Source organism: Ischnura elegans, chromosome 1 (assembly GCF_921293095.1).
Source record: "Ischnura elegans chromosome 1, ioIscEleg1.1, whole genome shotgun sequence".
NCBI lineage: Eukaryota > Metazoa > Arthropoda > Insecta > Odonata > Coenagrionidae > Ischnura > Ischnura elegans.
The window spans coordinates 136,824,391-136,840,177 of NC_060246.1; the positions used below are offsets into that span (position 1 = coordinate 136,824,391).

The 15,787-nt window shown below is 36.4% G+C and overlaps 1 protein-coding gene across 2 annotated transcripts in view; it reads right to left on the reverse strand.

The window, feature by feature from the left end:
• Nucleotides 1-11,011: 11,011 nt before the first annotated feature.
• Nucleotides 11,012-15,787, reverse strand: part of LOC124170623 (mite allergen Der f 3-like) — a 49,903-nt gene continuing 45,127 nt past the window's right edge. For both annotated transcript variants that reach the window (XM_046549467.1, XM_046549475.1), the window contains exons 2-7: nt 15,402-15,463; nt 14,670-14,755; nt 13,869-14,016; nt 12,360-12,473; nt 11,528-11,680; nt 11,012-11,319 (exon numbers count right to left, since the gene is read on the reverse strand). In XM_046549467.1, the coding sequence (XP_046405423.1) occupies nt 11,173-11,319; nt 11,528-11,680; nt 12,360-12,473; nt 13,869-14,016; nt 14,670-14,755; nt 15,402-15,463 (710 nt within the window). In that variant the 3' untranslated portion in view covers nt 11,012-11,172. The remainder of the gene's footprint in view (nt 11,320-11,527; nt 11,681-12,359; nt 12,474-13,868; nt 14,017-14,669; nt 14,756-15,401; nt 15,464-15,787) is intronic.

Consider the following 15,787-nt stretch of genomic DNA (forward strand, 5'->3'; position numbering starts at 1 on the left):
ATCCTTCTAGTCTTTGCTTACACAATGATAAAAGATATTTGTATTATTCTACGCTATCTTCTGAGTTTTTGCTCACTCGAAATAATTTTTATTTGAAAAAATACTTAAATTCAATGGAAATTTCAGGTTTTCAAGTAATCAGCCAAAGTTAAAGCTGGCAGCTGAAAACTCCTCAGAGTTATTCAGTCATTCCCACATTAAATCGTTGATCAGTTCGGAAATAGGTCTAAAACTGTGGATTCAGAAATTAACCGATTTAGTTGAGGAATGATTCAAAATGAAAGCAGGTTTAATACACAACCGTGTATCCTTTCACGCAAGGGCGTGTCTGGCGCGGATGCCGTGGCTTACTCGCGGACACTGAGGAAGCCTCGAAAACCCATAAAAATCTTTTATAACACGTAAGTTACATTACTAAAAAATGAAAAGAATGGCAAGTTAAATTTTAGGAAAATAGTAGGAAACTTTTATTTTTAATGCATGTTACAGTGTATATTTAGGTATACGTTAATTACGTATATATTCATTTCGGCCAGCCGCGTGGCCGCCAAGCAGTCCGTCTGCTGGCAAAACAGCATCCGTTCGTGTCAATGGCTTTCGGGAGCAGCTGTATATTGCGCTTTGTGCGTGGCAAAGCGCAGTACGCAGGGTGGGCCGAGAAATTACTTTTTTTCAGGATCAAATATGACCTAAGCGGGAAAGTTACCAACTTCCATCAGGGGCTCAGATCCGAAGTATCTACAAATTGAATATTAATAATCACCGCCGCCCGGGCCGAATTTATTCATTTATAAAAGTTGATTCCAATATAGCATTTCTGCCAATTTAAAGTGAAACAGTAGCAATGGATGTAAATAACGTGCTTCGTAAGAGTGAAAACGCCAAGGGAAGATATAATGGAATCATTGCGCATGTCGTGGAAATAATGGCATTCAAAACGCTTGTGTCATATAAATCCAACGGCTAATAAGTGATTAAGGGTTGGAATGGTCATTCATACCAAAATTCACAAGTAGTTCGAGTTTTAATCTCAATAACTGAATAGGGTAGTTTCCTTCATCAGAGAATACGAAAGGCATTGATTGCGATTCGTTACCCACCATTAGTGTATTCATAATATACAAATTATTTGTTTTAGAAATCTCAGTTTAGACGAATGTTAATGGTCAATTTTAACCCCGTTTGAAAAATGCCAGATTGGCGCCCATGCGATGCCACTCCACGAGACGTCACAGGGACCTAGTTTCTATACGAGTAGAAAGGGGCTTTACATCGTCTGAGATTACCAATGTATACATGAGGCACAGAGCTCAGGGAAACATCTCTTAATAATCGCCGATTAAAATTGCCCAAGGTCGGAAAGTTTCCTTCGTTTGATAATGTATTAATAATCATTATTGAAGCCAAACGCTACCTGCTTGCAGCCTGCATCGTATCGGCGCTCAAAGCCTCGGCCCAAGGTCACCTCACACGTCGGCAGCGGGAACCTGAAATACGTCACACGGGCTTTTCTCAGCATTCACACTTACCCGTAGCGTTTTGGCGCGCTTGTAAATTTTCACTTTTCATTTAAACGCGAAAAATAGATATCGTCATTTAAAAATCTAAAAGCGGGAAATACGTACTCCAGGAGTAATAATCTTTCGAATTAGGCAATAAAAAAATGATAGGAAACCACCCTATTGTATCTAGCCCCCATATTTTTAGTTCCACAAAAATCGCATTGATTGATTGAACTTTGTGACCACTAAACCAATAAGATTATTTCAATTTGTATTTTTTATTTTGTTGGAGTGGTGGTAAAATGACATGGAGCAAAGTGGCCCTCCGGACGATGTGAAATCGGTTTTTGGCCTTTGCATTAATAAAGGTTGAAACCCCTGCCCTACAGCAAAATCCTAGAAGTGGGAGATGATCGAGGGAAAGTAACTGGACCCCTACCATAAATTTCTGATATCACAGCCTCTGTCTGGGTTGAGCTCCACACTCACCAATCCATGACAACCTCCGGAATGAATCACCGAGTGTGCGACACCTACGAATGCATTAAATGGTTCGTATTTTCGATGTTCTCCCCTACGTATCGATTTAGATTTTTACACCGATATGAAAGCTAGATGATTCGAAATTAATGCTGTCTGGATTCTCCGTCGTTTGGATCTTATCTACAAATACCGCGTCCAATAATGTCACTGTCAGCAAATATCGACAACAGTGGAACTAATAGGATCTAGTAACCCACTTTAATCGTGGATGCGCTGTTTTTTAACCGATATTTCGTATTTATTTGTTTTTATCTTACATTTAAGAAAGACCGTTATCTTTCCGACTTAGCTGTTGTATAATTTTTTGTGCGTGTAATCGGAATAAATTATTCAAATACACAATCTCGGCTTTGTTTACTTAGTTCTATAACACGTAGGGGTTTGGATAGAATGTATGTTTTCACCTTCTTCTCATATTCTTCGTCTATTACCTATAGACAGTAAAACGATACTTAAATGATTATAAATGGGACAAGAGCCTAAAAGCCAATTTTTATTCATTTTAAGTGGATCATCTATTCACGAAAAAATATTTGAGCTATTTTCCTATCGATTAATTTTAGGGTTGACTATCGTATGTCATTAAGTATCGCTTATTATTACGTAACGTATATTATATCAAATATTTCATTGAATTTATCAGACATCACAAACACTCGACAAATAAGTAAGGAGTTCACTAGTTGGTACAAAAACTGCATAAAAATACTTAATCACATTTTTTAACAAAATGATTGCAGGAAGAAAACCCATCTTAATTATTTTTTAAGAAATACTGCTCATCATTACCAATGGTCAACAATATGAGATTTGTTTGCGGCAGTTTACCACTAAATTCTCTTGTCAACTAATCTTTTCACATGTACGTGCTTCTCTTTCACATCCGTCTTTATTTGCTCCATATATTTTTTAGAGGTCCTCCTTTTTCGCTCATCCCAACCTCTTGTACCTTGACGATTTTCTTCATCAAGCTACCATTCCCAACGTATGGCCAAATTGGTTATTTCGTCTTCTTTCTCGAGGATTTCACGAGTTATCTCTCATCTCCTACTCTTCTTAGAGTTTTCTACCTAACTTCTCGGCTGATCCATTTGATCGTCGTTATTCTTCTGTGGCTCCACAATTCGAAAGCTCCCAATCTTAACTTTCCCACTACTGTCATTGTTGATGCCTTACTTCCATAGAGAAGCATACTCCAATTGATATTTTTCCCCCTTTTTTCCATGCTTAAATTTCCCGCAGTAACTATATCTTTCTTTAGGTGGAATGCTCTCCACCGGGGCTATTATACAAATGAGTACTTTCTTGTTTCTTCCACCGCTAGTTATCCTGCTTCCCAAAAACAGAATTCATACACCTTTTCCAGTTTTTTCTTATTTTATCATTCCTCTTCTCTTCTACTGCATGCGAATATCTTATGATGCGAATATGATATGATGATACCGTGTTTTTAGAGATATATAGTGGAACGGTATGCTGAATAAAACTATGAAACTTATTGTACTGTCCACGTGCTTATTAATAATAACAACGCGTTCCGACGCTTAGCATCATCATCAGTTCAAATAGAAATAACAAGTGAAATAACAAGAAGCTGCGACGCTGTTATATATCACGCACAGAGGAGGAGGGGGCAGAGAAAAGGAGGTGCGAGGAAGGAAGGGTTATATTACTTGCTATATTTTAAATCTTTTCGTAAAATCAAGTTTTCAGTGCCAATATTTTCATTTGAGGTTCTTTATGTCTTTCCCTGAGGCAAATCGTGTCATCGCAAAAGGGACTTCTGCCATCTCCTCTCCGTAATATTGCTCGGATATTAATATTTTAATTTTGTTCACAGGAGTGAGAAAGTTCTTTTATTTACTTTTTCATATTCTTACAAAAATTGAACTTGACGCCACAAAATGGTGAATGCGAGTTTTCGTAAAACATTGGGCAGCGTAGGTAAATGAACTTCTCCGTCGATTCTGCGGCACTAATTAAATCAGTCCAATTCATTTTGGAAAAGTGAAAATGTTTGGGGTTAACAGTCAAATCAAGTTCAGGGTTAAGCTGCCACACTGGTGGTTAAATCTTGACGATACTTGTTCTCTTCCGCATGATGCTATCAGAAAGTGTTCCGCCCATCTAATGCACACAATTTGGAATAGCGCATAGCATGCCATGATTTTCTCTACTAGGAAATACCAGATCTGTACGTGACACGTTTCGACAGCTGTTAAAAATAATTGCCATTTCGATATGAGATGTCCTAGATTGGTATCCTATAAGACAAGTACAAAACTAACGTATGGTGCGTCATAACATAATAATTCGTATATGCGGGGATATGAAAATAATTGTGTACTAAATATAATTTATTAACTGCGAATAAAATGCTATAGCAAGTCTTCATCATATAGGACTATTCCAAAACAGAGTACAAAATACCATGTAACATTACACATTCTATGGATAAACGTAACGGTCCCTTGTTGAAGGGGACCGTTACGTTTATCTATAACGTATGAAAGTTGTAACGCATTGTTACAAATTAATGTAAGCTAAAATGTAACCTCATATCTTTTATTTTATGCTAAAGACAACGTGTAATCTTAAGTCCTTGGCTGAAATTAAATAAAAGTGAAACAGTGGTTATTTAGCGAAACTGTGAGCATTTTTCACCAATAAGTACCTGGAATTTATGAGTAGTATTAAATTCTCTTATTTTGGTTTCAATATTCCTTAAAATTTTTAATACCTTTTTATTGTTCTTGAATATTATCATCAAATTACATTTTAAAATGTAATACAAATGTTATGCTTGCAATACGCCACTATATAATATAAAAGGAAACTTCTGACAAGCCGTATGGCTTTTACGGACCAAGTTGTGTATGCATATAAAGGCAATTATTTTTTTATATTTCATACGGGGCAGGTGAACAAATAGGCATCCAGACATTCCAAAGCTTATAATATTTGAAAATTTATAATTTAGTTGAATTCAATGTTATTTAGAATAAGTGTCGAATGATTATATCCTGATATCCGACCCAAACTGCTGGAAGCAATTTAATTAGAAAGGTATTTGAATGGGATAACCCTCACGGTAAGTGGTAATGCTACTATCTAAATATATATGTCCCGTGTCATATATTTACAAAGTCGTTTCGTATTTCGATAAGAAATATTAGACAGATTGAAATTAAGTATTTTATCTTTTAGAATTCGTCAGACTTCATCCATTTCAAATATTGCGCTCGAGACTTGTTGGTTCCACGGAAGTGGCGCTGATGTTTATTTATCTCACTGAAAGAAATCATCTCTTAAGGAGGCATAAAAAAGGCTAAGAATTAACTTAATCTCATGGTTATTGGCCTTTTAATTAGGTTATTTGAAAAATATACATTTTGCAGTCGGAATAACTTACGTTGCTGCTGTAAAATCTTTTCATACTTACGCTATTGAATCACAAAACACACTAATCTAAGATATCGCGGTAGGGATCGCCGAAAATGCAACGCTTATCTCATTGCCCTGGTTCCATATCATGAGGTTTTTGAATTTGGAACATGATAGTATGAGGAATAGCGGTGGTAACTAAGATAACGAAATAAGCAGCAACACTTTCTTCCATTTCTCATGCGTCTACCATCACCACTCAAAAAATTGCAGCGCACATGGATAACCTGGTGGGGGAAGAAAAGGAAGTTGAAAAAGAGATGCCTGTGTACTTAGTGCTGTCTGTGTCTCGTCAGAGATAAGGATAATTCCTTCTCAATCAATCTAGACTGGCAAGTAGCTTCGAATCAGGTCAATTAATATGATGCATCTTCTTTGAGGCAGCTATCGCGTCAACTGCTATGATTTGGATGAGCTTTTTTTCTATTTCTATGCGATCTTTTGGTGGATCCGTACTGGATAAGCTTATCTTGATAAATCTGTTGAGTTGAATAAATATTGATTTCTTTTATATGGAAATTTTTTATGCGTTATGTTACCACGAAATGATACTTCTGATTCCGAAATTTATCCCAAAATATGGATGCTAATAGCAAATAAAATGTCATGATTCACACATTTCAAAAAAGAGATAGTATATACCACTACGACATCAAATGCAATAAACTCATCATGCGATTCACAAAGTGCTTTACAACGATTTCTAATACAAGTAGTTCAAAAAATAATTCTCCTAGTTTTATGTCTACTACGCTTTTCTGCATGTTTTTGGTAAACTGGAATCTAAAATAACTAACCGTAATCGGATAAGGCATTTTTAAATCTGTGTAGCTGTTTTCTTAGCCATTGAAACATACGATCCACCGTTGGTATAGATAGTAAAGGAAAGCTGTTATTACCCAACGGGTATCGGAGATCTCCCCCAAATTGGCTAAAATTTTAACATCCAAACGATCCTTGGTGCGACTATAGTTGCATAAATTTATTTAGATTATAATTTTACTTCTTGTTATTCTTGTGCCCACGCGCAGAGATTGCATCTAACAGTGGTAATTCAAACAGCTTTTTGGTCTCAGCTTTTGCATGGACAATCTCATCGTTAATATTTTGTAATGCCATTGTGCAACATTATGTCTAAGAGCGCCATTACATACCTCGGGTCTGCTCGAAACATTTATGCTCTAATGTATCTGATTTTTCATGTTTTATTTCAGAAACAAAAAGATTTGAGAGGAGGTGGCGCTGCCAGCAAAATTTTTGCTGAACAGCAAACAAAAAGTTCACTTTTATGGATGGAATGCGACTCACACAAGACAACATTTTATAGATTCACGAATGACATAGCAAAGCCGGTCTCGGAAAGGAGAGTGATTTAGAATAATGGGAGCATTCCTCATGGCTTTAAAACTATTTTGTATATTTTTACACTTGATAAACTTATTTGTGGTTAAAATGTCATTTGTGACAAGTATTAGTTGCTGAATACATGATGTAGTGATATGGCATAGTTTGGTTCACTTTAGAATTTATTTCATTCAATTTATACCTTAATCCTAAAAGTACGAATATTATCCTAAGGATCAAGGAAGGGAATAGATGAACTCATAGCGTGCTTAATTTAAAAGGTTTTCCCAATTGCCAAAATGGTCGTACTAAACGAGACTGCATGCAACAGTAGAGGAGTTGTCCGTCATTGGTACGTAAAAAACTTGATTTTTTGCTAAGAAATCTCGACTAGATACGGAATGTTATGAAAAAGATAGATATCGCAATCATACATCACATTATCGTAAGGTAAACAATACCGTTTGATAAGGATCCTTTTGAGAAGAAGATTTGAAAAGATATGACTCAACCTGTTAAATCTATGGCTGCACTATTATTAACGCCAAATGGACGTACTTTAAGCATGTATGTAGCATTAATATATAGAATATAGCAACGACATATGATAAAAACTCCTTTTAATTTATATATAACACGTAAAATATCCGGTGAAGTATGACTAATTGGAATTAGCAGAAATACGGCTATCAAAATATGACATTTTCGCCTTCAATCCCTCACATACACTTATTAATTTACGGTATGTGTATCTATGTACATGTAGTGATTAACATAACAGGAACACAAAAGAGGGATTATTAAAGATATTGAAGTAAACTAGCGTAAATTATTCAAATGTTGAAATTTGATGCCCAATAACGAACATTTATTTATTAATCTTAACATTGTGAATAAATCTCAAGTCATAACAAAGAATAGCGGGTCCGTTCTAGGTACTATAGAGGCGATAAATCAAGATAGATATTTTTCCGAACGGATAGATGCGGGAATTCGTTTTTCTTCGAACCATAAAAGACTTGAATAAATGCAGGTCGTAATTTTGTTTGAGAATTTGTTTTTATATTGAACGGCTGGTGTCACAACACTCCCTACCATACGCCTTTTTAGTCGACTTACGGGGTAGTATATAGACTTGAAGGAATGCATATAAGTAAGGTGAATGGTGAACATACAGTTTTTTTAAGCCGATGAAGTAAATAAATTAGCCTAGCCATTAAGTTATGAATTTTCACACAATAACTCATGCAATATTTCCGTCATTGCTACATTACCTAAGAATAATGTCCTTGATTCAAATTCGGAATTCACATCAGTGACAGTCATATTTATCGTCATTTCCTCATCTGACTGTCCAATATTGGCGAATATCACAAAAAATTATAATATTTGCGTCCAGACATTGACTTGCCGAAATTTTGAACAAATACCGCAGAGCATGGAAAAAACTCTCCAAAAAATATTTGAAAAGAGGATTATGGAAAGTGAACTTAGAGATGAAATATTTTTAAGCGAGGAAAAATAGCAAAATTCACTTGAATAATGTAATTAATTGCGGCATTAAACCTATAAATTTCAAAAGAATTTCAAGAAATACACGCAAAATTCATGATACCGGAATTCTTCGCAGTCTCATTGAAAAAAGACCGGCGCTTTCTATATTTTTGGTCTTTAAGTGAAAGAAAAAAGTAAAAACCAGCCATGCAAAGCAAGTTAATGATTGCAATAATGCATAATCATTATTTAAATTTTTATGTGTGAAATAAGGATCGAATTAATTAACGGAAAAACACATTAATATTTTATAACCAACTCATGTGTTTCCTCTTGGTCACCAAATTCAGGTTATATGAGTACAAATTTGAATGATTAATGCAACTTAATCAATAAATGTAATGGTTTTAATTGGATATATCACCTATAAATATTTGTAGTAATAATATTTAACAACAAATGTGGTCAAGCACACGTAGGTTTGCATAAGCAACCTTCAGATTTAATATCTAATAATATAATTTAATATCTATATTCATAATGGTCCTATCCATTTGGTGTCCATTTTCCTCTGAAAAGTAGCAGTTGAATTTTCTGTTTTGTTTTCCAAAAACATTCGTTGGCGCCAAAGCTCTTCAAAAGAGCTGGTTGAATAAACTTAGAGAACCTATGAATTGTGATAGAAACTATGCTAATAGAATCTCTTTAGAAAAACCAATTGATCCACCCCACGCGAGTATTGGTAAGACTATATAACTTTAAGACAATTAAATTAGCACTTTATAACGAGGACTACCACTATGAAGTTCATATTTTTACAAAGTCGAACCTGAAATACCATATGGTAAATACAAAATTTATCGACAAGTGCAGTATTTTGTCATCGTAACTCCTAGGTACTTCAATTCATCTGTCGCCTTCATGTTTGCACCATCCACAGCATATACATGGGGATAATTGGAAATGTACTGCCGTGCATTTGTTCAGATTACGTCGAGTCCACCCTTTTGGCTCCAGGGGCGCAGCTAGGAATTAAGGCTAGGGAAGTTTTAGGCGCCAAACACTAGGGTGTCTGAGGGTGTGGAATACCCGCCAGGGTAAGCGGGAGGTGCGGGGGCACTCCCCAAAAAAAAATTTCATATAAATGCTTCAAAATGGTGAGTTTTGCGGCCCTCTGAGGGATATTTTATTAATATTTACATTATTCTATAAGTAATATTAATCCAATTAAGTGAAATGGATTAAAATTCTAAATTTCTCTGAGCTCTGGGGTCCACCTAACCCCCCTCCCTCGCTGCGCCACTGCTTAGCTCCACTCATGAATGTTGTTTAAATCTGATGATAGAACTTCAATTTTTTTAAAGTGTTTGTTCCCCAGATTTATTTATCGCTGCCTAGTTTGTAGTTGGCTTATTTTTAAAAGGTGAAACCCCATAAAACATATTTTATAATCTTACGTAAGGTATTTTGCTGACGTGACGGTCTTCCTCTGTTCTTCGTACCGGCTGAACTCTTTGCCAATTTACATCGCCCAGTATTTTTTACAGCATTGTAGACTACACATACTCGGTGTCGTTAGCATCGTTTAAAGAAAACCCGAGAAATGAGAAAAAAATTAAAATAAGGCTATCAACAGATGATCCTGAAATACGGTTTAACATTTAGAAATATGAAAATTAGCCACAGTAGGAATAAGTACTTTTCATTTTGAATCCTTGATGATAATTTTATTCTATTTAGGCTCTACCCTGACTTTAGTTTTACTTAGACTCTACTGACAATCAATATAATAACATTCTTTGTGCATAAATAAGGGTGGTGGGAAGGTCTGGCGGAGTACTACTGCCTACCATCATTAGTCAGGGCTTTTATTTTTTTACCCTATTTTTTGGGCGGTAAACGAGGACTCTCGGAAGAATATTTCAAGAGTGTTTGAGATCGTCCAATTTGATTCCGAGTTGATGAATTAAGGGGAAACGTCCAAGGTCCTTGCTAATGTTACACTCCATCTATATTCAACAAATGCTTTTCTAGTGGGCACGTGGAATCTTCCACCTTAGAAATACGGAACGAGTGGTATGGTTACTTTAAGGCTCATTTACCCGCTTCCAATTTCTACCGTGCGTTAAGCTTTCGCGTCGCACAAAATCTCTGCCAGCGCACGGTCCTTGAATGTTGATCGTTATGTCAGTAGATTTGAAATTTTAGAGTAAATACCCAAAGGAGCGAGCATGGTGGTTGCACAGAAATTAAAGGATGAGGTCAAAATTAAAACCCAAACTTCCGTATGATTACAGAAAATGAAAGCATTTGTAAAGTCAGTTCCTGCAAATGAATTTTATTAAAATTTTTACTCTTCCTCCTTTGAAAGTATTAATTGCATTGAAAATAAAATTTCCAATCGAAATAAGTGACTCAAAAACCAACCAATCAAACCCAAGCAATTGGTCAATCAAGCCCATCTGATCCATCATGTTTTCTCGGATTTTATCAATTAGTCTTGGACGGATGCGCTGACGCCGATGGACGCTCTTATGTATGCTTCCACCAATCTCAGAATAACAGGCAACCAGAGAGAGTCTAATGCCGTCCAACGGCGTAAGTGTCGCCAGTCTATAGGTACGTTGAGAAAAAATTTCGACCCATGGAACCAGTTCAGAAATGATAATGCATTGCTTCATAGCTCGATTTTTTCAATTTATATAAAAAATAAATACATTATAATATTCTTTACCAAGATAGGTATACAAAACATTTTGTCTTCACTTTCAAGCATAAATAAATAGAGTTATGTTAATAAATAGGTTTAGGATGAGGGCGAAGTTGTTGCAGTCAATGCACTGTCTTAGATTCCCGTGACTTGCTGTATCCACGGCCTGAATTGTGACACCTCCGTGTAGACACCTGGGTAGTATTCTCGACCGCACCCGTTGCCCCAGGATACGATGCCGTGTAGGACTCCGTCGACAGCGAGTGGACCGCCAGAATCTCCCTGAAATTGAGAGAATGATATTTTTTTATTATTGGATCTCGTTGGTGTTAAATTAGTTGAAGTAGTATGGACGCGGTAAGAAGAGCTGATAAGGAGAAAATTACACTGGATCTCCTTAAATCTACTTGGGAGTAATTAATTAATGCTGAACCGCTAGGAAAGAATCCGTTTTGATTGATAAGGTGAGGATTTATCATGTCATTCGTACCTGGCAGGCGTCTCTTCCACCCTCGAGCACGCCGGCGCAGATTTCGTTGGCCGGAATGCCACCACCCTCTGCGTAGTAGGCACTGCAGGTCTGCTTGCTGATGATGGGGACTTGTACCTTTTGCAAGGTGAAGGGGAGGAATGGACTGCCCTCCTAAGGTGTAGATGGAGAGGGAATATAAAGTGTGAGCCAGTTAGGTTTGAAATTCGAAATAATTGGTACATTCGATATAGGCCATGATAAATGTTCACAATTTTTTTCTAGATACCTCAGGGTGGATGGAAAAGTAGCGAGCTGTATCGAATTTTCAAACAAAAGTATCACAAAACAGTCCGGATTGGTAAACGAAGCGTAATACTTCTATTGCATACTATAAATGAAGTTCGAAAATACATTAAAATTTCAGTTGAGTCATTGCAGTAATGCTGAAATCTATTCGTCAAGACAACATTGAGACTTAAATGTATTCGCGGTGTTTGATTTTTTCATCTTGATAAATTCAAAACAAGTCAAATCCTTTTCAAGAAAAGCATAAAAGTTATTTGATTGGGCCATAAATATTGCTGATGCCAATCGCGGCAAACACTGTCTTGAAAATGACGCTGTAGTCGTAGAAATTAATACACAGCAAAAAATTGTTTTTGTAACAGTACTTTGCTGAGGTACGAGTATTTCTTCCTGTTGCCAAGTAATGCCAAAATCAATTGATTTTATTCATTAAATTAACCTAAATGCATTAATGAATTATTCGTTTTATTTTTCAGCAGATTTAAGGACAAATTTATCGTAATATTAGATATACGAGTTTTAACGTATTAACAGTTTAACTTACCCTCATCGATCCCCATCCGGTTACGTAGGCCAAGCTTCCCACGGCAGTAGCTTGTCCAAATGATGGAAGGGGAATAGGAGCCGTGTATGCGTCAAAGTTGAAAGGCGGGGTAACCTGTTCGTGAGAAAATTCATTGGTGGATCAATTTTGAGATTTATTGGTGGGTAAAGTTGACATTTTTAACATATTTTAATGAGCAGTTCGCCATTTACTAAGAAGCTCCGATCACATGCTTTATAATTACTTATTCCCAGAAAATTCTTATTCTTTTTCTGCTCGTGCTAATCTCAAATCTTAGAACTCATCTTTGGTGGATTAAGGGGGCTTGTGGTTGCCCCCCTAATTATTGTAAAATTTTTAATTTCATAATTTTTAAGATTGCTCTCAAATGCAGGTTTTTATTTCACCACCTTAGCAAGCAATGATTGCAAAAAATTGATTTATATCTAAAAGAGATTTATATCTAAAAATATCAGACCTCAGATGAACTATCGCTGCGGACCAACAAGGCGAAGAGGTAAATAATGAATCGGTCTCCTCTCGAAACAGCGAACTTCACCCTCCCCGGAGCCTCATTGTAACTTTCCATAAGAGTTTATTAAAATTAAATTCAAATTCTGAACTCTATCACATACTATATTTTATTTCTATTCTGTTTTATGGGCCAACTTTTTATCGCTTTATATTTATTTCGAGCGCTTACATCTCTTTTGTCACACTCATCCGGCTGGATAGAGATCACAGGAATGTTCAGTGTTGTATTATTTATGCACGTGCAGTGCAGAATTCTGTGTAGATTGACTTGAAAATGTGTTAGCGCTCTTTTGCGTCTAATTTTATGAAATTATAGGCAGCCAAAAACCGGAGTCAATAGCGTTGGACAAGGAGTATAGGAAATGGCCACTTACGAGGTGTGAACAGATGGAGAGAGACAATGTGAGAGAATTAGCCCGCTTCAAAAATTAAAAATACTTCCATTCTCTGCATTAATGTTCATTTTCTCTGGCAGTGAGTTTTCGGGTTTAGTGTTGCGTATTATATTTCATAATGGCCAGGAGGCTCACTAAATAAGTAGATGTAAAGTTTCTAATTAGGAAAAACAAAACACTGGGGAATAGGGAAATATTCTTTTAAAAAAATAGTCGAAAATGAAAGTACTTCAAAATATTTTTCCCCACGAAAGGCTTTAAACAAAATAAAAAAAAATTCTCCTCTTTGGTTATCTGCATGTAATAAGGTCTAAATTATGTCCAATAAAAACTTTTGGCCTATGTCGCCGCGTCAATTTCTGGGTGGCCCCAACGTTTCCCGACCGAATGAATACCCTGAATTACCGCATGAAACCCTTGAGAAATCGACCAGCATCGGTCGGGAAACGTTGGGGCCACCCAAAAAATTGACGCGACGACGTAGCCCAAAAGTTTTTTTTTTTTAGCATAACGATTACCCGCGAAAGTTTTAATGAAGAATTAAGGTCTAAATTAGTTTTATGAAAGTAATTTGGCTCACCCTGAAGAGTGCGATGTCGTTGATGGGCGCCCCGTGATCATCGGTGCCGTACTGGGGATGGACGTGTTTCTCGATGACTTGGTGCGTGGTTCCGCCAAAGAGACGGGTGACGGTGCCCGCGCGGAACGTGTACATTCCACCCTGGCTCCTGACGGGACGTAATACAAAGACAAATGAGAAAAGAGAACTGAAGGGAAAATATTCATTGCATTTGAAGTTAATGAAAAAAATATGAGGACGATACCGAATGATCAAAAGAATGAGATGATAAAGAATTTCAAGGTGGACTGCGTGAATTTTTTAACTTGTGGAATTGGCTAAAATGACAACTGAATTTCTATTAAACTCAAAATATTTATTATACAATTCCACCTAAAAATCATAACAATCTTGACAAACTTCTTTACAGAAACCTTTTATGTAAAATATGCAGTGTGGCAAGTAAGGTAAATTGTGCAATTCGATTACATAGAAATTATAAATGTTAACAATATAAGTCCTCCTGAGCCACATGACGATAAGTGCGTAAGTAGTGCTATTATCGGCAAAGAAAAATATTAGAAAGTAGTGAAAATAATTTTATAAAGATATAACTGAAAGGGAGACAGCAAACTTCAAAAATGGTGGTAGATAACTAGAAATGAAAAATGCTTCAATTCTAGAAATTCTACGGAAATTCTGGTAGCGTTTTCCTTACTGTAACTCATCGGAAGGCAATAAAATTCTGTTTGAGGAATCTACCGATTTATTTTCGCCGTAAAATACTCTTATCAAACAATATTTTCTTAATACTGAACTTACGATGAGCAATGTCCGGCTGTTATTGCCCATTCTGTTCCAATTATAGCGGCGCCACAGGTGTGTGTTGAGTGGTACCTCATCGACAGCTGGGCTCACAAAAGATTTAGGAGAACGTGGAAATATAGAGAAGGACCATACATAAGTTAAATACAATTTGTTGATTTCTCAAGTTATTAAATAATGAATTTGATAGGTAATTACAATTAGTTTTAAACTGATAAGAGAACAGATGATATGTGCATAACAGCAGATTACAGCCGAGAATCGCTGATAACTATTTATTCTATTAGTATCAGTAGGGCAATTAGAGGGGGGGGGGGCACAAGAGCACATGCTGCCCCCCTCCTAGACGCTCAAAACAGAGATGAGATATTTAATACAAATATCAATAAATTTTATATTTTAATGCAAAAGTTTTAAGTATATACATATTCATAAATTTTATATTAAATTTAAGAGTAAATTTCGCAGAGTAATTGTTGCGTGTTGTGTTTAATCCCAAAGAAGAGAGGACCGTTTGCCTGTCAGATCATGGTGCCGCCCAGAAAAAAATCCTGGATCCGCCCTTGTTAGTATCAATGAGTATTATTCATATAAACCGATTACTGGCAATAAAAAATGCATTGAAATCGGTCGTGATCAGAACATTCAAATTCGGATGTTGGTGCAAATGACCTTAGTTGTCGGTCCCCTCCTATACTAACAACCAAAAATTGCGATCAACTCTCTTACCTGGTAAGGAAACTCTCCAGCTAGTGCATCTCGTCCGCCAATAATACGTCCACCAGGTGCCCCTGTTACAGAGGAATTAGAAAATAATTGAATTCAAGGCGCCGGCTGAATAATTTATTGGTTCACATCGAACCAAATATGATCTCGAGATATGAGAGTATTTGGGAGGACAAAATTGAAGGAGTAGGCCTCACCGGTACTTCTCATCGAAATGCACATTTATCGTAACTAGTTTCTTCTACATATCCGGAGCACTGTGAGACCTACTCTTTATATTAAATAATAACAAAAGCCATGGATAGAGTTCAGATTATATTTAAAACCGGGAAAATGAGTGTGGTGAGAGTAGTAGTCGTTTTAGGTGCTATTGAAAATCGGCTTGGCCA